We start from the raw sequence: 23705 nt of genomic DNA on the forward strand, positions 1-23705 counted from the left end.
ACCAAGTTTTTACCCGGTCCTCGCAAAACAGTCGCAGGTTTTGCTCAATGACGAAAAAGGCGCGCGCCACGTTTTGATTGACGTCCAGGAATCGCACAGCTGACCAATTGAGACTGCGGAAGGGGGCGGGGCTTCCTCTGTCATCGCATCGGGGTCGGAGCGAGGCAGGGGTGAAAGGGGAAAATGATTTGGTCAGGTGATCAATATGTATGCGCCTAGACTGCTGACTTAATGTAGAAAGACAACGTTTGATATTCACCAGTTTCTCAAATTTTATGATAGTGTTGTGTAAATTAGTGCAATTTTTTCTTTATAATAATCTACCTGGCAACTATTGCACTAAGTCGCAGTAAAGCTTGGAGAATCAATCTCAGGTACTTTTATATCTCGTTTACGAAATACACTAATGTACTTTCACCTCTCCACGGATGCTGCTCGGTCTGCTGCGTGTTTTACCATTTTCTGTTTTTTATTTAATGTAATTTTACTGATATTTTGAAGATATTGCCACAGCACTTCTCCTTTGCCAAGAACTGGACGTATCAAAGTCAGATCTGATGCTGATAATTCATGCACGATTTATTCATTTATCCAAATTCTACATATTAGCCCGGTTTCGTGGTAATGTTCTGACATCATTTTTGACTTGATATTTTAATATAATAAGATCTTTTGAATTACCTAATTTTAAATCTGAAATTGTCGTAGGTTTCGAGAATGGCAGATAATACATTACTTAGACAAGATTCACAACATGGTATTCCCAACCCAAATGAGATGGAAATGCTCCTTGAACGGTTTCAACAGCTTCCAGAATTAGACAGGTATATTTCTAATCCACATCAACACAATTATGTATTTAGCATTGTAACTGTACAATACATTTCAAAACAGTACTACCTAAAGAATCCAAATGAAGAACTTTCAATTCGCATTTATTTAAACTAAATGAAATTTAGCTAAGCAAGTGACAATAAAAGCCTCCAGATGAAGCATGTGTTTCAAACAAACATCTACAAGTTGACACAAGAACAATTTTAGAACATTCACAATCAGAAAACTGGCTCATATGTTTATAAATTTACAGATAGTAAACAGGAATCAAGTTGATGATACTGTCTTCAAAATGCTTATTAATTTATTTTTTCCCTTAATAGGGACTCAATTCTTTAAAAATAAAACAGGTGTTAGAAAAATGCTCTCCACCATGGTTCAAGCGTTTTAGCTGTTGTACCAAAAATACTCCCCTGTGCATTGTGTGCAGTCCAGTAAGGTTATGGAAGGGGGTGAGGATGGGGATGGAGGTGAGGGTGCGGGGAGAAAGGAGAAAATCAGGCAAAGCCCCAATTCTTTCTTGATCATTATACAGCAGTCCCTAATAAATTATATGCAAGTGGATGCAAGGAGAGGATAGAATTTGACTTGGCTGTGATATTTTAGAAGTCAGCTTGCTCCACTCACTTTTCAGACATGCTCATAGTTAATAGTCTCTTGGGTAATGTACCAATTACAACCAATGACAGAGAGAAATGGGGAAGGAAGAAAAATTAGAATTGCTTGTCTTTTTCTGCCAGTAAGAATTAGATCAACTTCCTCCCAAACACTTTCCTCTCTTGAAGACATAGCCAGGGATGGTGGATAGAGATATCATTCTGTTGCCTCAATTCCTCCAATGAAGAAACGTCCTTTTGATTCACAAAAAGGTGTCCCATTTTTATTTAAACATTTGCTTGCTCTGGTCCAATCAATGTAAGTTGTGTTGGTAGCACTCCCCCCTGAGAAGGATGTGGGTTCAGTCCCACTCTGGTACAGTACTGAGTGAGTGCTGCACTGTTCAAGGTGCCATTTTTCAAATGAAATATTAACCCAAAGACCCTATCTATCTCTCAACTGGTTTTAAAGGATCATAGGACTGTATCCAAGCCTGCTAGGTATGTTATCATGCATGATTATTAAACTTGGGTTGAGAATTTCAAAGGAAAGAATGACGGTATTTATACAGCACCTTTCACAACTTCAGGATGTCCCAAAATGCTTTACAACCAATTAAGTTGTTTTTGAAGTGCAGTCAATGTTGTAATGTAGGCAGCCAATTTGTATACAGCATGGACCCACAAACAGCAATGTGATAACTGATTGAATTAGAGCAATGTGATCTTTTACAAAGAGCAAAAAAGTTCTCCTGGTGTCCTGGATAGTATTTATCTCTTAACCATTAATACAAACAAATCATCTGGTCATATCGCATTGCTGTTTGTGGGTCAGTCACCATCAATTGGTGCATTATCCATGGCAACACCTCTACCAATGAGTCCTGTTACCAACCCATCAGCACTCTCTTCTCATTCGGTATAATTTGTTATTTCCCCTTAAGTTAGTATTTTTGCAAAGTGTCCTGATGAGTGTAAGACGAAAAGCTTCGATATGTCTCGTTTTTTCAACAAGACTCAAGTTCTATACTACCAAAAAACTAAACCACAAAACCTGTTCAAGGATCTTTTTTCTTAAATGTGTATAGCAACTGCTGTTGGAAGTTAAGGCTGAAAAAATTCAGAAATCAAATACCAATAATTCTAAATCTAATATTGCCAAGGTTCTGCTCAAGGTCAACATCCCCCCTCTCCTTCCATACTCAACTTTGGGATGGTTTGTTTATTGAAAAAAAAATTCCTTGGGACCATTGTCCCCTTTAATTTCTATTTGCTGTGCATCCACAGAGTTTAGGGAGAACATTACTTAGGACATGATTCCTCATGCACTTGGGGAAGGCAGGTTACTCCACTGCAATTTTATTATTGTCTCTAGCTTCTAGAAAAAGTACATATAGGTTATCAGCTTCCATTCAACTTAAGGTATGTGCGACAGAGTTCTCACCTTTTAGGAAGCTTGGAGGAAATTGGATTTTCTGTTCATCCGTTAATATCTAGGGACCAATTCAGCTCACAAACATTCCTTCTTAGAGTGGAACAATCCAGACAATTAACAAATAACCAGAGGACACTGCAAAACCAAGTTGTAGCAAAAGTCAAGGTATCCATTTACTATTCAGAAGTACCTATCCTAACCCATTCCTGAAGCAGATTATGGTGTTGCTTTGATTGCAAATATTTTTAGAAAAATATACCAAGCTGTAAACTAACACTAGTGAGATTCCTGCCCCAGATGATTTCTCTGATAGCTTTTATAGCTGGCACCCCAAAATTGTTTCTTTTTAAAAATATTTAATGAAATTTCTAATATTGAATCCATCCCTGCAATTTGGAAAGATACTTATTTTCCAATACTGAAAAATGACAAACTTGGTGAATGTACTCCCTAGCCCATTCCCCTTTAAATTGTAGTTCATCAGAATAATTTCATTTATAAATGCATACTGCTGAGTCATGTTTTGTGAGGTACACACACCTGTATAGATAACTGCTGAAAAAGAATATGGTGGCTTTCATTAAAAGGGTATTTGAGCTTTACCTGATGGAACTCCCATGTTACACTCCTCCTCTGCTCATCAGTTATTTCTCATCGCATTTCAAAAGGTTGCCCTCTATCTTCCCTACCTTTTTCTGTGTTTTCTTTTTCTGCTTGCATTAGCAACACTGCAGCCATTTAAGGAATGAGTGTGGGCCAAAGAAAATGAAATCTTCATCTATGATTGTTCTTCTCAGCACCAGTTTTACCCTCCTCTGCATTGGAGCATTCTAGTCCAATTACGTTATGAAATCAATTGTGTAAAGTCAGGGACTGAGACTCCTGCTTAAGTTTTAATCTGCACTGTTCTGACTTTATGAAGAAAATCTTTTTGGAAATAGCCAACAACAGGGCAGTACACTGGGCAAGTTTTCCATAACACAGCATATATTCATGTGACTGCAAACTTCTAGCAACAAATACACAATTTTGAACAGTTTTTAAGACTATTAGGAGAAGCTAAGACTATGTATAGATCAGTATAGTGGGTTTAAATGCAGTTAAAGAAAATAAAACAATTCAGCAATCCAGGAGAAGAGTTAGCTCTTAATTATGATGGAATGGTAGTAGTATTTGCAATAAATGTTTGATTTAGTCATGCATATTAGCAGGAATATGTTACAGAAATTGCAGAAACATAGTTGACCCCAGAATATGAAACTTACCTCAGTAAGCAGGTTGATAGAATATTCCTAAAGGACATAGGAAAAAAAGAGCTTTCAGGTGAATTTGGAAATTCAGTAATCACAGAGAAGTAAAATAGTCTGACTTGAATAAACTACTAGTTGGGGAGCAAAATAGTTGGTGGGGGGGGGGGGGGGGGGGGGGGGGGGGCGCTGCTCCCTGCTGCATGGGGATAAGAAAACATTTGACTTCAACTCCATACGATCTGGGTATGGCAATAGAAGCGGTACTGAATGCGATACAGTCACTCTCACCCAATCTCTTGTCAATGCCAATGGGGATAATTCACATCTGGACTTGGTAGTTCCATCCGTATCAGTGGTCTAAATGATTAAATTAAAATTTGGCACAGACGCTGGGTGATTTCGTGGGTTAAGCATTAACTTTTCACTGTAATGTTCCATAAAAAGTGAGCTTGAGCAGCTTCAAAGTAATTCTCTTAACATGAGAAGGAAGAATAGAGTATATGGCCCCACGAGCCTGCTTTGCTGTTCAGTAAGGTCATGACTGATCTGATCCTGGCAGCTCCACCTTCCTGCCTCTTCTCCATAACCCTTGACTCCGCTACTGTTCAAAAATCTGTGTCTCAGCCTTTTATACATTCAATGGCTCAGCCTCCACAGCTCCCTGGAGTAGAGAATTATAAAGATTCATGACCCTCAGAGAATAAATTCCTCTTCATCTCCATCTTAAATGGGCAACCCCTTATTCTGAAACTATTCCCCCTAGTAGGCAGTAAACCTCAGGCTTAGTGATTTAGCTTGCTGCTGTCCTCTCTGATTTGCCGATCAACTACCCTTTCCTGGATCAACTTTAGTAAATGTTCATGATTGGGTAGTACCAGCTCCCGTTAAGTCAGTATAATCGTGCATCAGCTATTAATTGCTCTCCTTGTCTGTAAACGTCCTACTTCGCTCACCTATAAATCATTTCTTCATTTCCACATATTGTTTTTCAAAATATTGCCGTATAGGCATATAGGTGATGCAAGGTAGCTCTTTACCATGCATCTCAAAAGTTTCATGAGCACTGAAGATTAAGTAATAGTTGGTGTGAGATGTTCTGTACAATAGTTTGTGATAGCAGTTGACATTTGTAATGAAAACAAGGTTTATTCTTTTCCTCCCCACAGAAAGTTTTTTGCATATGGACCCATCTACCTTGGGATAAATTCGGCATTTGCTGGTTTAATAGCCAACAGTTTCTTTCGAAGAATACTGAATATTGCACAGGCTCGTTTTACTTCCAGTTTGCCCATGGGAGTTCTTCCGTTCCTATCAACAATAGCAGGGTATAATGCTGTTGTGTCAAAACCTTTGCTTTCAGGTTAGTAAAGGGGTTTGTTAAGTATACTGCAAAAGCTTTGTTTATACAATAGTTACCCAGGCCCAATATAGTAGTCACATTCCTATTTTTAGTATTGAAGATGTTTTAAAGCAGTGTGTATACTGTGGTATTGTGTGCTTTATTTGGACAAATGATTCACAATTAGCTTTCCAAATGGAGATTTGGCAATGGGAAAGAAAGAGAAACTGCCATTATTAAACAACATGCACTATATAACAATCTTCACTCAATAAAACATCCCAACATCTGGGGTGGGGAGGGAAGGAATAAGATAAACTAGAATAAAGCATGCAGAGGGAGGAAACTAGCAGCAAAAAGGTAGGCAAAGGCTTTGAAGATATTATGCCATCTTTGCCAACTGGACAGCTGTTTAAAAATAAAGCTGAAATTGTTAAGATTGAAAGAGAGAATTTAAAATTGAAAAACTGTTGCCTTCCTTTCTTTAGGCGATCTCAACTGTCCCACGTGTGTCCTAGTTAGAGGAGGATTAGTAGCTTCTCTTGGAGGTGGCTTGTATCCTGTTCTCTTGGCCTTACCTATAAATGCTGGCCTTGCAACACGGTGAGCACTATATTGCTGTACTTGTTGTATAAAGCCATCTTGCCGCTAAGAATTCTTTTGATTTATAGTGACTCCTTGTGTCTCAAGCATGATATAATGTTTTGTACAATTTAGTGGGGGACCTGGAAGTTGTGGGGGAGGGAAGGAAATCAGAGCGATGACTGATGGGAAAGATTGTGTCCAATGTCAAAATTGATTTTCTATAAAGGGGGTAAAAATTTAAAATATTGAGTGCAGAAAAATATACTCACAATGCACACTAAATTGTATAAGTTCCTTCAACTAAAAATTGCATGGTATCAAGACCCAAACTAGGATGAGTCAGAAAATGAAATTCCATCTAATCTTCCCACAGCTGCATATCATCAGCAGCGTTCTTGGCTCAATTGTTTTAAACGTAAATAAAGGCAATTACAAGGGTGTGAAGGCAGAGTTGGCTGAAGTGAACTGGGTTAATAGGTAAAGAGGGAAGAAGGTAGAGAAGCAGTGGCAGACAGTTAATAAGATATTTCACAACTCTTAACAGATGTATTCCATTAAGAAAAACTCAATCAAAAGGATGCACCATCTGTGGCTGAGGTAGTTAAGGTGATATCAAATTGAAAGAAAAGGCATACAATGTTGCAAAGCTTAGTGATAGGCCAGAAGATTGCGGAAGATTTAGAAATCAGCAAAGGATGACTTTAAAAATAAAAGGTGAAATTGGAGTACAAAAAAAAAGCAAGAAATATAAAAACAGACAGTAAAAGCCTCAACAATTACATGGAAAGGAAAAGTGTAGTTAAAGTGAGCATTCATCCCTTAGAGGGTGAGACTGGGAAACAAGGAAATGGCAGAGGCTTTGAACAAGTATTTTGTATCCATCACAAAAAACATCCAAAGAATAGTGGAAAAGCAAGAGGCAAAAGGGAGGGAGGAACTTAAAACAATAGATAGCACAAGAGAAAAAGTAACGGCGAAAACTAATGGAATTTAAGGCTGACAAATCACCTAGACCCAATGACCTGCATCTTAGAGTCTTAAAAGAAGTGGCTGCAGAGATTGTGAATGCATTGGTTGCAATCTTCCAAAATTCCCTAGATTCTAGAAAGGTGCCAGCAGATTGGAAAACTACAAATATAACACCTCTGTTTGAGAAAGGAGAGAAACAGAAAGCAGGAAACAACAGGCCAGTTAACCTAATGACTGTCATTAGGAAAATGCTAAAATCCATTATTAAAGAGGTAGTAGCAGGACATTTGGAAAATAGAACCATAGAAACGTTACAGCACAGAAGGAGGCCATTCGGCTCATCTTGTCCATGCCAGCCCGAGGACACCCAGGTGCCCTTTCTAATCCCACCTTCCTGCACCCAGCCCATAGCCCTGCAGCTTACAGCATTTTAGGTGCAGATCCAGGTACTTTTTAAAAGAGTTTAAAGTTTCTGTCTCTACCGCCAACTTGGGCAGCGAATTCCAGACACCCACTACCCTCTGCGTAAAAAAGTTCTTCCTCATGTTCACCCTACACCTTCTGTCACTTATCTTGAATCTATGTCCCCTGGTTCTAGAATTCTCCATCAAGGGAAACGATTTTATCCTGTCCACTCTATCTATTCCCCTCATAATTTTGTACACCTCAATCAAATCACCCTCTCAGCCTTCTTTGTTCTAAGGAAAATAACCCCAACCTATCCAACCTCTTCGCGTAGCTACACTTTTCTAACCCTGGCAACATTCATGTAAACCTCCTCTGCACTCTCTCCAGAGCTATTATGTCATTCCTGTAATGTGACCAGAACTGTACACAATACTCCAGTTGTGGCCTCACTAGTGTTTTATACAATTCCAACATTATATCCTTACTTTTATATTCTATACCTCTGCCAATGAAGGAGAGCATTCCATATGCCTTCTTTACAACCTTGTCTACTTGAACTGTTGCCTTCAGAGACATGTGTACTTGTACGCCAAGATCTCTCACTTCATCTACCCCTCTTAGTATATTCCCATTTATTTTGTAATCCCTGTAACTGTTTGACCCCCTAAATGTATAACCCCACACTTCTCTATGTTAAAATCCATCTGCCACTTTACCGCCCACTCCACCAACCCATCTATATCGTTTTGAAGATTATGGCTATCCTCTACACTATCCATACTCAGCTAATCTTTGTGTCATCTGCAAATTTCCCAATCATGCCCCCCACGTTCATGTCCAAATCATTAATACATAACACAAACAGCAAGGTTCCCACAACGAGCCCTGTGGAACACCACTTGAGACAACTTTCCATTCGCAAGGGCATCCATCGACCATTACCCTTTGTTTCCTGTTACAAAGCCAACCTTTTATCCAATTTGCCACATTACCCTGAATCCCATGGGCTTTTACTTTCCTGACCAATCTGCCATGTGGGATCTTGTCAAATGCCTTGCTAAAATCCATATACATAACATCCACTGCACTACCTTCATCAACCCTTCTTGTCACTTCTTCAAAGAATTCAATCAAATTTGTGAGATAAGACCTTCCTTTAACAAATCCATGCTGACCATCCCTGACTAGTCCATGCCTTTCCACATGACAGTTAATCCTATCTCTCAGGATTGATTCTACTAATTTACTTACCACCGGTGGAAGACTAACTGGCCTATAATTGTTTGGCATTTCCTTTGATCCCTTTTTAAACAATGGAACTACGTTTGCATTTCTCCAGTCCTCTGGTACATCCCCTGTATCTAGTGAAGATTGGAAAATTACCCTCAGAGCATCTGATGTCTCCTCCCTGACTTCCTTCAGCAGCCTCGGAAACAATCCATCTGGCCCTGGTGACTTATAAACTTTCAAGGATTTCAACCCTTCGAGTACTTCCTCTCACTTTATAACTATCCCGTCCAATATCTCGCAGTGTTCCTCCTGGACAACCACATCTACATCCTCCCTTTCCTTTGTAAACAGAGACAAAATATTCATTCAAAACCCTTCCCACAGCCTCTGCATCTACACACAAGTTTCCATGTTCGGCTCTGATAGGTCCCACTTTTTCCTTAACTAATCTTTTAGCATTAATGTATTGATAAAACATCTTTGGGTTATCTTTAACTTGCTAATCTTTTTTCATGCCCTCTCTTTGATTTCCTTGTTTCGTTTTTTTACTTCGTCCCTGCACTTCCTATATTCATCTAGGCTATCTGCAGTGCTTAGCTTTTTGTGCCTATCATACGCTTTCTTTTTCTGTTTGATCTTCCCCTGTATTCCTCTAGACAACCAGGGAGGTCTAGATTTGGCAGTACCACTCTTATTTTTGTAGGAGACATGTCTACTTTGTACAATTAGGATCTCGCTTTTTAGTGCTTCCCACTGGTTTTCCACTGTTTTATCCTCCAGCAGTGCTGTCCAGTCCACCTCAGCCAAGTCCTTTCTCATTTCTGAAAAATTTGCCTTCCCCAAGTTCAAGACTTTTACTCCTGCCTTATCTCTGTCCTTTTCCATGGTAATGCTAAATCTAAATGAATTATGATCACTGTCCCCAATATGGTCGGCAACTGTCACTTCACCCACTTGCCCTTCTTCGTTTCCCAAGACTAGGTCTAGAATTGCAGCTCTTCTCGTTGGGTTTGTCACTAATTGGTTGAAAAGATTTTCCTGGACACACCATGAATTTTTCTCCTTCAGTGCCCCTTATATTGTTTGAATCCCAGTTGATTTTAGGATAGTTGAAGTCTCCTACTATTATTGCCCTCTTGTTCTTACAAGCAGAAATTTGCCTACATATTTGTTCTTCTATCTCCCTTTCACTATTTGAGGGTCTATAGTATACTCCCAGTAGTGTGACTGCCCCTTTTTTATTTCTAAGCTCAATCCATAAAGCCTCGTTTGTTGACCCATTTAGTATATCATCCCTTCTCACAAGTGGAATTTATTCTTTAACCATTAGTGCTACACCCCCCCACCACCACCACCCCCCCCCCCCCCCCCCCCCCCCCCCCCCCCTTCCTTTTTTATCTCCTACTCTATCGTGTCTGAAGACTATAACCAGGGATATTTAGCTGCCAGTTTTGTCCCTCCTTTAGCCAGGTCTCCGTTATAGCAATGACATCCTGCTGCCATGTGTCTACCTGTGCCCTTAACTCATCTACCTTGTTTGTAATACTCCTTGCATTGAAGTATAAACAATTTAACTCCGTCAATTTCCCTTGCTGGACACTTTTTAAACTTTGCTTCTCCTGTAACTCCATGTCTATCACAACGTCCCTAGCTAATGTTCTACCTCCATTTTTCTGATCTGAATCTGACCCATCTGATCCTACTCCTGGGATCCCATCCCCCTGCCACACTAGTTTAAATACTCCCCAACAGAACTAGCAAAAGCCCCCGCAAGGACACTGGTCCCAGCTCTGCCTGGATGCAGCCCGTCCAGTTTGTACAGGTCCCACCTTCCCCAGAAGCGGTCCCAGTGCCTCAAGAATCTGAATCCCTCCCAGCCACACCATATCTCCAGCCACGTGTTCATTTGGTTTATCCTCGTATTCCTGCTCTCACTAGCACGTGGAACTGGGAGTAATCCTGAGATTACTACATTTGAGGTCCTGCATTTTAATGTATCTCCTAACTCCCTGTACTGAGCTTGCAGGTCCTCTTCCCTTAGTTTACCTATGTCGTTGGTACCAATGTGTACCACGACCACTGGCTGCTTACCTTCCCTCCCCGGAATGTCCTGCAGCCGCTCCGTGACATCCCGGACCCTGGCACCAGGGAGGCAACATACCATAGATAAAAACAAAAAACTGCGGATGCTGGAAATCCAAAACAAAAACAGAATTACCTGGAAAAACTCAGCAGGTCTGGCAGCATCAGTGGAGAAGAAAAGAGTTGATGTTTCGAGTCCTCATGACCGGACTGAATATTGAATTCAATAACTTTAGATCTTGAACTCCCTCCTCCTTCCCCCTTCCTTTTGTTTTTTCCAATAATTTATATAGATTTTTCTTTTCCCACCTATTTCCATTATTTTTAAATCTTTTATGCCCCGCTAGTCTTTCCACCCCACCCCCACTAGAGCTACCATCCATTCTTAATTAGCACATTTGTTTAGATACTATCACCACCTTCAACACCTCTGTGTCCTTTTGTCTGTGACATCTTTTGATTATCTGCTCCTATCACGGCTTGCTTGTCCCTACTACCACACCACCACCACCACCCACACACCCCCCCCAACCAGCTTATATTTCACCCCTCTCCTTATATTCACTCAGTTCTGTGGAACGGTCATGAGGACTCGAAACATCAATTCTTTTCTTCTCTGCCAATGCTGCCAGACCTGCTGAGTTTTTCCAGGTAATTCTGTTTTTGTTTAGGCAACATACCATCCTTGATTCACATTTACGGCCACAGAAGTGTCTGTCTGTGCCCCTAACTATTGAATCCCCTATCACTATAGCCCTGCCACTTGTTTTCCTCCTGCCCCTCTGAGCAGCAGAGCCACCCATGGTGCTGTGAACTTGGCTGTTGCTGCTTTCCCCTGAGAGGCCATCTTCCCCCAACAGTATCTAAAGCAGTATATCTGTTAGAGAGAGGGATGACCACAGGGATTCCTGCACTACCTTCCTGAGTCTTTTACTGTTCCTGATGGTCACCATTCCCTTTCTGCCTGTGTAATCTTCACCTGCGGTGTGACCACCTCGCTAAACGTGCTATCCATGACTTGCTCAGCATCGCGGATGCTCCACAATGAGTCTACCCGCAGCTCCAGCTCCGAAGTCCAGTTAGCTAGAAGCTGCATTTGGATGCACCTTCTGCACACATGGTCCCTCATTTCCCACATCCTGCAGGAGGAGCATATCATGGGTCTGAGATCTCCTGCCATGACGTCCTTCTCAATTAAGCTAGTTACTCCCTTAAAAAATACACTAGCTCGGGACCTGATTTATGTTAGCTCGGAACCTTGTTTCTTGACTGATTATACTTGTACAGTACTACTCTATACTTTTTTTTAGCTCCTACCTCAGTATTAAGCAATGAATAACTTTAATAGATTAAAAAAAAACTCACCAGGATTTACTCACCAATCAGCTGCTTTTTTAAATCCACTTTCAGAAGAGTGTCCCTCGCAGGTCTGGTGCACTCCTGAAGGTACTGCCTCTCCCTCTCTTTTTGGTTTGAGGAGGATGGAGGGATGGAAACACTACAGCAATGTAATGTTAGGGGCTTTTCCATTCTTTGACAGTGGGTCCTCCTCGATCCCCTCTGGGTCAAAGTCATAGTCATAGAGTCATAGTCATAGAGGTCTACAGCACAGAAAAAGACCCTTCGGCCCATTGAGTCTGCGCTGGTCAAAACAAGTACCTATTCTAATCCCATTTTCCAACACTAGGCCCATAGCCTTGTATGCCATGGCATCGCAAATGCACATCCAAATACTTCTTAAATGTTATGAGGGTTTCTGCCTCTACCCCCCTTTCAGGCAGTGACTCCCAGGTTCCCACCAACCTCTGGGTGAAAAAATTATTCCTCACATCCCCTCTAAACCTCCTGCCCCTTACCTTACATCTATGCCCCCTGGTTATTGATCCCTCCACCAAGGGGAAAAGTTCCTTCCTGTGGTCTACCTTATCTATGCCCCTCAATCTCCTCTGCTCCAGGGAAAATAACCCCAGTCTATCCAATCTCCCCTCATAATTAAAACTCTCCAGCTTAGGCAACATCCTGGTAAATCTCCTCTGCACTCTCTCTCGTGCAATCACATCCTTCCTTTAATGCAAATTCAAGAACTGCACACATTACTCTAGCTGTGGCCTAACCAGCATTTTATATAGTTCCAGCAGAACACAGCAGAGGTGGCAGCACAGTGGTATACAGTTGGGAGGGAGTTGCCCTGGGAGTCTACAACAATGACTCCAGACCTCTCTCACCTCTTTTGTCCATGTTTGAACCAAGGCTGTAGTGAGGTCAGGAGCTGAGTGGCCCTGGCAGAACACAAAATGAATCTCAGTGAGCAGGTTATTTCTAAGTAAGTGATGCTTGACCCCTTCCATTACTTTACTGATCAAAAGTAGACTAATGGGGCAGTAATTGGCTGGGTTGGATTTGTCCTGCTTTTAGTGGATTGGACACACCTGGGCAATTTTCCACATTGCCAGGTAAATGCCAGTGTTGTAGCTGCACTGGAACAACTTGGCTAGGGGCGCAGCAAGTTCCGGAATATTGTCAGGGCCCAGAGGCTTTGCAGTATCCACTGCCTTCAGCCATTTCTTGATATCACGTAAAGTGAATTGAATTGGCTGCACACTAGCATCTGTGATGCTGGGGACCTCCGGAGGAGGCCGAGGTGGATCATCTGCTCAGCACTTCTGGCTGAAGATTGTTGCAAATCCTTCAGCTTGATCTTTTGCACTGATGTGCTTGGCTTCCCCATCATTGAGGATGGAGATATTTGTGGAGCTTCCTCCTCCAGTGAGTTGTTTAATTGTCCACCATTCACGGCTGGATGTGGCAGGACTGCAGAGCTTATATCTGATCCACTGGTTGTGGGATCACTTAGCTCTGTCTAGCACATGCTGCTTATGCTTGTTGGCACGCAAGTAGTCCTGAGTTGTAGCATCACCAGGTTGACACCTCATTTTTAGTTTTGCCTGGTGCTGCTCCCGGCTTGTGTCTGTAGTGACTTCTCCCAGAATGCTTCACTTCTCACTACCGCCCTCTGTTGGATGTTCTTCCTCCTGTTGAGTGCAAGAGTCCTTCTCCTCGATCCCCTTCTGAGTCACGGTGTCTGCGGTGACTTCTCCCAGAATGCTTCTGTCACTTCTCACTCACTACCACCCTCTGTTGGATCCATAATAATATCAGGCAGAGTCAACAGAAGAACACTAAAATAGCAGGAGTAGATCATGCAGCCCATTGAGCCTGCTCTACCATTCAGTGAGATCATGGCTGACCTTGGGTTTCAAATCCATTTTTCCCCCTTAGCTCCCCATATTCCTCAATACCCAAAGAGACCAAATATCTATCTATCCGAGCCTTAAATGTATTCAAAAATGGAGCATCCCCAACTACCTGGAGTAGAGAATTCCAAAGATTCACAACCCTTTGAGTGAAGTACTTTCTCTTCACCTCAGTCCTAAACGATCGGCCCCTTTATCCTGAGACTGTGCCCCCAAGTTTTAGATTCCCTAATCAGTGGAATCAGCCTTCACCTTATCAAGCCCCTTCTGAATCTTGTATGTTATCACCTCTCATTCTTCTAAACTGCAGAGAATATTGGCCCAATTTACTCAGCCTCTCATCATAGAACAGGTCCCTCATTCCAGGGATCAATTTAGTGAACCTTTGCTCTACCACCTCCAATGTAAGTATATTCTTTCTTAAATATGGAGACCGAAACTGCACACAGTATTCCACATGTGGTCTCACTAAAACCCTGTACAATTGTAGCAAGACTTTTTTATTCCTTTACCCCAATCCCCCTGCAATAAAGGCCAACATGCCATTTGCCTTCCTGCATGCTAACTTTGTGTTCCTTGGACAAGCTCAACCAAGTCTCTCCGAACATCAACTTTTACAAGTGTCACACCTTTTCTAAAAATATTCTGCTTTTCTGTTCTTACGACAAAGTGAATAACTTCACACATCCCCACATTATACTCCACTGCCATCTTCTTGCCCACTCACTTAACCTGTCTATATCTCTTTGCAGCATATATGTGCCTTTCCCACAACTGACCTTTCCACCTAGCTTTGTATCATCTCTGTCTTTTCATCTAAGTCATTAATATAGATTCTAAATAGCTGAGGCCCCAGCACTAATCCTTGTGGCACTCCACAATTCACTGTCAACTTAAATGTCCTGTTTATGCCCACACTTTGCCTCCTGTCTGTTAGCCAATGCTCTATCCGTTCTAATACCCCAACTCCATGAGTCCTTAGCTTGCCTATTAAACTTTTGTGTGGCACCTTATCAAATGCCTTTTGGAAATCCAAGTATACTACATGTACTGATTCTCCTTTATCTACACTACCATCTACATTCTCAAAAAGCTCTAATAAATTTGTCAAACAGAATTTCCCTTTTTTTAAAACCATTGAATTGTTCTAATCATACTATATTAAGTGCGTTGTTAAGACTTCCTTAATAATAGATTCCAGCATTTTCCCAATGACCGATGTTAGGCTAACTGACCTGTAATTCCCCATTTTCTCTCCTCCTTTCTTGGAAAGTGATGTTAGGCTTGCCAACTTCCGATCTGATGGAGCTGTTCCCAAATCTAAGAAATTTTGGAAAATCATAGCAAGCACAAACACTATGTCTGTAACCATTTCTTTTGGAACTGTGGGGTGTAGGCCATCAGGTTCTGGGGGTTTGTTGTATTTTAGTCCCTCAAATATGTTTTCTCTGCTGTTTTTATTTACTTTAATTTCAGCACTTCTTTTAGCACTTAGATTACCCTCTATTTCTACTGTGAAGACAGACACAAAATATTTGTTCAATGCCTCTGCAACTTCCTCATTCCCTGTGACAATTTATACTGTCGGTTTCTAAGGGACCAACTCTCTTTCTTTTTATATACTTATAAAACTCTTACAATCTGTTTTCATATTTCTGGCTAATTTACTCTCATTCTACTTTTTCCCTTTTTATCAACTTTTTGTTGCCTTTGATGGTTTCTGAAACACTCCCCAATCCTAAAACTAGTTACTGTTCTTAGCAACATTATAAACTTCTTCTGTTAATCTAATACTAATTTCTTGAGTGAGCCACAGAAGGATCTTTCTTGCTGAGTCTTTGATTTTCAATAGAATTTATTTTTGTTGAACATTTTGAATTGTTTCTTTAAATATTTCCCATTTTTCATTTACCGCCATAACTTTTGATCTATTTACCCAATTAGCCTTAGTCAGTTCTCCCCTCATATCTATGTAATTGACTAAGATATTTGTTTCTGATTGAAGTATGCATTTTCAAATTTAACATGGAATTCAATGGTATTATGATCACTATTTCCCAGTGGATCTTTTACAGACATTGCTAGTTAACCCTGCCTCATTATACAATACTAGATATAATAATAATCTTCCACAATGTATTGCTTCAGGACAAACTGTGACAAAAACATTGTTCAAACCCATCTTCAGACCACCCTTGCCAATTTTATTATCCCAGTTTATATGAAGATTAAAGTCCCCCAAAATTATTACATTGCCTTTGTTACAAGCTCCAATAATTTCTTATTTAATGCTCTGTCCAATGGTATAACTACTGTTAGGGGGCCTGTAAACTACTCCCACCAATATTTTCTGATTCTTGCTATTCCCAGTTTCCACCCATACTGATTCTAGTTCATGATCTTGAGGCCAGATCATTTCTCATTTGTGTTGTGTCATCCTTGACGATCAGGGCTACCACTCCTCCTTTTCCATTCTGCCTGTATTTTCAAAATATTGTGCACCCTAAAATATTTATTTCCCAACCTTGATGACCCTGCAACCATGTATCTGTAATGGCAATTAAATTAAACCATTTAATTCTATTTGTGCCTCCAGTTCATCTGTTTTTTTGCAGATACTTCATGCATTCAGATAAAAAAATGAAATTAAAGGTTCTTTTACTATTTTCCCTGCAATGACCTTATTTGCTGATGCACAATTAAACTCTCTGTCCCTTCCTGTCCTATTCTGCTCATCTTTACCAACATCGCTACAATGTTCCTTTGGCTCAGTCTCTCTCTTTGGATTTTTAAATCTTTTACATGAACCCACGCCACCCCCGTTTTATCTTAAGCCCTGTCCATGGCCCTAGTTACACCTTTGGCCAGGACACTGATCCCAACCCAGTTTAAGTGGTGCCCTTCCCAAAGGAATAGCTCCCTCTACCTTGAGCACTGATGCCACGGCCTCATGAATTGAAATCTTCTTCCCCACCACTCTTTGAGCCATGTGTTTAATTCTCTCATCTGCTTGATTCTGTGCCAATTGGCACGTGGCTCAGGTAACAATCCAAAGATGATCACCTTTGATATCCTGCATTTTAATTTTGACTATCTCCTCAAACTCTCCTGGCAGAACATCATTCCTGGTTCTGCTACCTATGCCATTGGTTCCCACATGGAACTCGACAACTGGGTCTTCCCCCTCCCACTCCAAGTTCCTCTCTAGCCGCAAGATGTCCTTAACCCTGACACCGGGAAGGCAATACAACCGTTCGTGGCTGCAGCGAACAGTATCTATCCACCCACCCCCCCCGCCCCACAAATACTGTCTCCTATCACTACCACATTCCTTTTCGCTCCCCCCACTTGAATGGCATCCCTCACATGGTGCCATGGTCAGTTCGCTCATCCACTGTGGTAACAAGCAGCCTTTATCTATCGGACAAAGTCAGGGCTGACGTTTCACCATCACATGCTGGATCCCCGAACCTGCCTTACTGCAGTCATACCTCTTGTCCCTGACCATTGACCAACAAGTTTTGCCTAACCTAGAGGAGTATGACTTCCTGGAAGAAAGTGTACAGGTAATTATTCCTCCTCCTCCCTGATGCCCTGTAATGTCTGCAGCTCAACAACACAATGTTGTGCAAGCTGCAGACACTTACTGCAGGATTGCAGTGCGTTCCAGATTCCTACATGCTGCAGTCACAGCACATTACCATACCTGCTATATCTGTCTAACCTTATTTATTATTTAATTATTCAATTAGTTATTAATTTACACAGCTAAATTCATAGTAAGCTACACTCTCCTAGCTTAGAGACAAGACCACCTACCAGCTACCGGAGGCTGGAAAAGATTGAAAGAGCACCTCTTTCTCCCTCTGCACCAAATTGCCATGTGAACAAAATTCTCGATGTCACGTTCTGTCTACGTCGCACTCAGGCATGGTCTCCTCTCCGTACAACCCCTTCGTGTGATTTGCAAACCTGTCTGCTTTTATATAGTACTGATGGCTCACTCGCCAGTCGCAATGCTAGCTCAACTTACTGCTACAACAATTAGCACCTATTCAAGTCAACCGCCTTCAGCTGATTGACAGATTACTGCCATTGTCACACAGCTCCCGTGTTACTTAAGTATTGCTCAAAAAAGAAACATATTGAAGGTTTTCATCTTGCGCTCATCAGGACACTATGCAAGAATACCAGTATAAGGGGAAAACAAATAATTTGTACTGTATGAGAAGAGAATGCTGATTGGCTTGCAGATGGATTCTGATTGGTAGAGGTGTTGCAATGGAGAATGCACCAGTGATGGTGACTGACAGTTAACTGCTAGGCATTACCCTGTGGAACGAGTCAGCGAATGGCTGTCACTTTTGTTTAACTGAAACAGGCGCAGTATGGATACATGATCTTTCTGTCTGCAAAGAGCAAGGCCCTGTGTATTAATATATGTAGCTTTCAGTACACACAAATGCACCGCATTGCGAACCCGACTGACGATCTTAAATTGATTGTCAGCAAACTTAGTACACTTTACACTGAGGATTATTTGGCAAACATTGTCCAATTGCAGAATTATATTTAATGTTGGACACTGTTTTGAGTTTTACAAGTACAGGCTGGTTGGGTATGGTCTGTACCTTGCCTGTTGCGAACAGCGGCTAGGACATGCTGTTTGATATGATCTGCCTGTCTTTGGGATGTATGGACTACGTACCTAGCATCACACTAGCACTGAAATTCATATACCACATTACTTATTTGTGAGATAGGCAGAATGTCTTTTTGACTTGATGGCAGCATCCTGTTAGTGGCGAATACCACTTGTGTTGCCACTGCATAGCAGCCATGTGAAACAGCTAGCTACACCTGTTGCTCAAATTTTTGAGGTGCCTTGCCTTTCCAGGATAATCTGAGGTAGACTGGGCACTTTTCAGGGTCCTATTTCAGCATCATGGTGAAGACGTGAGGAGATTATTACATGCAGCTGCAGATTTAAACATAGCAAACGTATCATCCACATATCGAAAATGTCCAAGGGGTAGGAGATTAGGTATCACTCCATCGAGGATACATTTCTCATGGAACCTATCGTTTCCTTACATGTCTTAATGGGCTCCATCCTGCACTCAATTTCACCTTTGAAATGGAGCAGTTGAATTAACTCCCCTTCCTTGACACACTAGTTGAGAACTCTGGCAGGGAGTTCTCTATCACTGGCTACTGCAAGCCTGCTTTCACCAGCCACTTGCAATCAATCAGTATTCTCTTCTCATTCAGTATAAATTGTCGTTTTCCCCTTATACTTGGTATTCTTGCATAGTGTCCTGATGGGTACAAGACGAAAAGTTTCAACATTTTTTTTTCAGCAATACTAAGATCTGTACTGCCAACCGACTTACATGCTACTTAACTAGCTTACCTTTTGAAAGTTCTATGTCAGAATCTGGCTCTTAACCTAAATCTAAATTTGAGAAAAACTTACCAGAAATTCCCACATGAACCAAATTCCTGACTTTGCACTTTGGCGTTGTCTTCTTCATTCTTCCCCTTACTCAGCATGGTTTTGTACAAGGGACATAGTGTTTGACAAATTTATCAGTTGTATTACTATTGATAGTATTAGGTGTAGTGTATCTGGATTTCCAAAAGACATTCGATAATGTGCCACATAAAAGGTTACCACAGAAGATAAGAGCTTATGGTGTTGGGGGTGATATATTAGCATGGATGACTAGCTAACTAACAGGAAACCGAGTCAGGATAAATGGGTAATTTTCAGAATGACAAGTGTCCCTAGTGGAGTGCCTCAGGGGTCAGTGCTGGGCCCTCACTATAATCCATACTAATGATTTGGATGAAAGGAACAACTGTTTTGAAGCCAGATTTGCTGATCATACAAAGGTAAGTATGAAAGCAAGTTAAGAGTAAGATATCAAGGGTCTGCAAAGGAATTATAGATAGGTTAAGTGAAAGGGAAAAATTTGGCAGATGAAGTATGGGAAAATTTGAGGTTGTCTAAAAGCAAAATACTGCGGATGCTGGAAATCTGAAACAAAAACAAAAATTGCTGGAAAAACTCAGCAGGTCTGACAGTATTTGGGGAGAGAAAGACAAAGTTAACGTTTCAAGTCCGTGTTTACCCTGAAGAAAAGTCATACGGACTCGAAATAACTCTGTCTTTCTCTCTACAGATGCTGTCAGACCTGCTGAGTTTTTCCAGCAATTTTTGTTTTTGTTTGAGGTTGTCTACTTTGGCAGGAAGGATAGAAAAGCAGAATATTATTTTAACGGAGAGAGACAACAAATTCTTGTAGTGCAGAGGGATTTTGGTGGCATTGTATATGAATCACAATGTCAGCATGCAAGTAGTTAGGAAGGCAAATGGAATGTTGGCTCTTATTGCAAGGGGCATGGAGTATAAAAGTGGGGGAGACTTGCTACAGTTGTACAGGATATTGGTGTGACCCCACCTAGAGTACTATGTGCAGTTTTGGTCATCTTACTTAAGGAGGGACACGCTTACATTGGAAGCCGCTCAAAGGTTCACTCAGTTGATTCCTGGGATGAGGGTTTTGTCTTTCAAAGAAAGGTTTAGCGAGTTTGGCCTCTGTATTCATTGGAGTTAAGAAGAATGAGAGGGTGATCTTACTGAGATACACAAGTTCCTGGGGGACTTGACAGGGTAGGTACTGAGAGGACGTTTCCACTTGTGGTGGAATCTAGAACTAGATGGCACAGTTTAAAAATAAAGGATCTCCTGTTTAAAATGGAAATGAGGATTTTTTTTTTCCTCTTAGAGTGTTTTCAGTGTTTGGAATTCTCTTCCCCAGTGAGCAGTGGAGACTGGTCATTAAATATATTTAAGGCTGGGTTAGACAGATTTTTGATTGACAAGTGAGTCACGGGTCATGGGGAGCAGGAAGGAAAGTGTAGTTAAGGCCACAATCAGCTCAGCCATTATTTTATTGAATGGTGGAGCTCAAGGAGCTGAATGACCTTCTCCTGCTCTTATTTTTTGTTTCTCTTATGTAAGGAAGAAACAACAAACCAGTGAGATCACCTCCACACTTAATTAGTCCATAAATAAAGTTCTCTACCCTCTTAAATTTAACAGTTCTATGTGAACAATTCAGTGTGTAATTTTGAATTTGAATTTCAAAGGAAAATATTCAAAATCCAGGAAGCTCAAGTTACTCTTCAGGGATGCAAAGTCCAATTATGTTTTATCTGAGGAGGAGGAGTGGGCAGTTGGAAAAATCCCACGAGAGGAAGCAGTAGGGATCTTTAAAGAATCAATCAATATCTGTCACTTTAATAATCCTGAAATATTATATAAAGTTTAGCTTTAGAGTTTTGACAGTTACCTGAAAATATTTTACTGTAAATATTTCACCATATGATTGTGCTTATTCATCAGTAAAGCTGCTTGACACTTTATTTGAAAACTGCTTTCTAAGACTGCAGAAAGATCTTATGAAGACATTGGTGTAGCATTTCCAAACAGTACAAGTACTGGGAACATTAGTAAAAGCTTACCAAGTTGAACGATAGGATACGCACTGTGGTACAGGGGGTTGGGAAATGTCTATCATAGTGAGGCATGGTTTAAGGACCAAATTCAGGATTCACTGAGGTTCCTGAGACAGCACCTTCCAAACCCACGACCACTACCATCTCGAAGGACAAGGGCAGCAGATAGATGGGAACACCACCACCTAGAAGTTCCCCTCCAAGTCACTCACCATCCTGACTTGGAAATATATTGTTGTTCCTTCACTGTCGCTGGGTCAAAATGCTGGAACTCCCTTCCTAACAGCACTGTGGATGTACCTACACCACATGGACTGCAGCAGTTCAAGGTGGCAGCTCACCACCACCTTCGCAAAGGCAGCCAGGAATGGGCAATAAATGCTGGCCCAGCCTGCGAAGCACACGTCCCATAAATGAGTTTTTTTTTAAATTCACTGCAAATTTAGCCAAAACCCAAAATACAACACATTGGCACTCATGCACAAAGTACACAAACTGGCTTCATGAGCTAGATCAGAGGAACTCATCAAATACGTCTGGCTGCAAGTTCTTTTTTGGAAAGAGAGAGAGGTTGAACTGAGGTTCTTAAATTGTGTGTGCAAGGGCTGGCATTCAAGTTATCATATGCAGCGACACATTGGTTATGTTATGTATCTGGGCCACAACTGCAAAAAGATTTTCATATTCTAAGAAAAAAACTTCAGTCCTCAGACTGAGGAATTATGCATCTTTAAATCAAAGTTATATGTACATGTACACAAAATTGTATTTATTTTCTAAATTCATTTTACTCTTTGTCCAGGTATAACACCGCCCCAATGCCAGAAAGGGGAAATATAATACGATTCTGGATTACTGTTTGTCAGCCAGTCATGAGGAAACTGAGCTTTGTGTTAATCCTTCAAGCTCTCTTTGGAGTCTATCTGAGTTCCAAGCACTATGCAATTTACATGAAAATGCTGGCACTTCCTCCAACTCCTACAGATCCTGAACTAAATGGAGAAAGTTAGAGAAAACAATTATTGAATTTAAGTACTTGGTAACTTAGTATCATGCATTCACCGGTGTTGAACTATGAGAAGATAATTTCTTATATGATCTTATAATAACTTGAGTAATAAAGTAATTGTGCAACCAAACAAACTAATCCACGGAATTAATGCATCTACATGACTGTTAATTTTATATCTTGTAATTGTGGCAGTGGCTCAGTTGATAGCGCTTTATCATCTGAGTCAAAAGGTTCTATGGTCAAGTTCCATTCCAGGGCGTCACAAAAGTCAAGGCTGACCCTCTAGTGCATTAATGTGTGAGTGCTGCACTGTGGGAGGTGCTGTTATTTAGGTGAGATTTTAAACCAAGGCTTCATCTGTCTGTTCAGGTAATATAAAAGATCCCATGGCACTATTTTGAAGAGGAGCAAGAGAATGATCCCTGGTGTCCTGCCCAATATTTTTCCCTCAACCAACATCACATTATCACATTACTATTTATGGGAACTTGCTGTGCACAAATCGGCTGCTGCATTCCCTTCATTATAAGTACTTCATTCGCTTTAATGTGCTTTGAGACATCTGGTGGTCATAAAAAGCGTTATGTAAATGCAAGTATTTTCTCTTCTTACCATTAAGTCAAAAAATGCTACATCAGTGGTGCAGTCTATAATTAAGGACAGGATGATTGAACCACTTGAAAGTTTTCAGCCAATTACAAAGAGCTAGCATGGATTTGTAAAGGCTAGGTTATACCTGATCCATCTGGTTGAGTTTTTTGAAGAGGTGACTATAGTTCTGGACAGGGGAATGCCTATGGATGTTATTTATAGGGGCTTCCAGACAGCATTTGTCCCTCATGACTGTTAGCATAAATTGAACCCCAAGAAATTGAAGGCAAATTGGCTGAACAGAGGGGACAGAGTTTAGGAATAAAGTGCAGGTGATCTAATTGGCAGTGGTGTCCTGCATGGATGTGTACTCGGGCCTCAACTATTCACCATCTTCATTAACAACTTAGATGATGAGATGGAAAGATCTAACCAAATTTACACAAAGCAGCAAAATACTGCGGATGCTGAAAATCTGGCATAAAAATAGAAAACACTAGAAAAACTCAGCAGGTCTGGCAGCATCTGTGGAGAGAGAAACAGAGTTAACATATTGGGTCCATGATTCTTCTTCAGAGGTAAAGAGAGGTATAAAT

At 41.0% G+C, this 23705-nt stretch overlaps 1 protein-coding gene and 1 long non-coding RNA gene across 2 annotated transcripts in view; one reads left to right on the forward strand and one right to left on the reverse strand.

Annotated features, from left to right (window-relative positions):
- Positions 1-2975, reverse strand: part of LOC121283851 — a 49148-nt gene extending 46173 nt beyond the window's left edge. The window contains exon 1 of the long non-coding RNA XR_005944399.1: positions 2875-2975. This is a non-coding gene — a long non-coding RNA (uncharacterized LOC121283851). The remainder of the gene's footprint in view (positions 1-2874) is intronic.
- Positions 170-22645, forward strand: tmem126a (transmembrane protein 126A). The gene is made up of 5 exons (XM_041198641.1): positions 170-374; positions 709-824; positions 5282-5475; positions 5943-6057; positions 22309-22645. The coding sequence occupies exons 2-5, from the start codon at positions 718-720 to the stop codon at positions 22514-22516; spliced, it is 624 nt and encodes a 207-aa protein (XP_041054575.1). The 5' UTR covers positions 170-374; positions 709-717; the 3' UTR covers positions 22517-22645.
- Positions 22646-23705: the final 1060 nt, after the last annotated feature.

This window comes from Carcharodon carcharias, chromosome 11 (assembly GCF_017639515.1).
Source record: "Carcharodon carcharias isolate sCarCar2 chromosome 11, sCarCar2.pri, whole genome shotgun sequence".
Classification (NCBI taxonomy): Eukaryota; Metazoa; Chordata; class Chondrichthyes; order Lamniformes; family Lamnidae; genus Carcharodon; species Carcharodon carcharias.

What these genes read in the sequence shown, in the direction of transcription:
- tmem126a (XM_041198641.1), top strand. Translation starts at nt 718, where the DNA reads ATGGCAGATAATACATTACTTAGACAAGATTCACAACATGGTATTCCC. An exon ending in CAGCTTCCAGAATTAGACAG is followed by an intron (nt 825 to 5,281) that starts GTATATTTCTAA and finishes TCCTCCCCACAG; the next exon opens with AAAGTTTTTTGCATATGGAC. An exon ending in GTCAAAACCTTTGCTTTCAG is followed by an intron (nt 5,476 to 5,942) that starts GTTAGTAAAGGG and finishes TCCTTTCTTTAG; the next exon opens with GCGATCTCAACTGTCCCACG.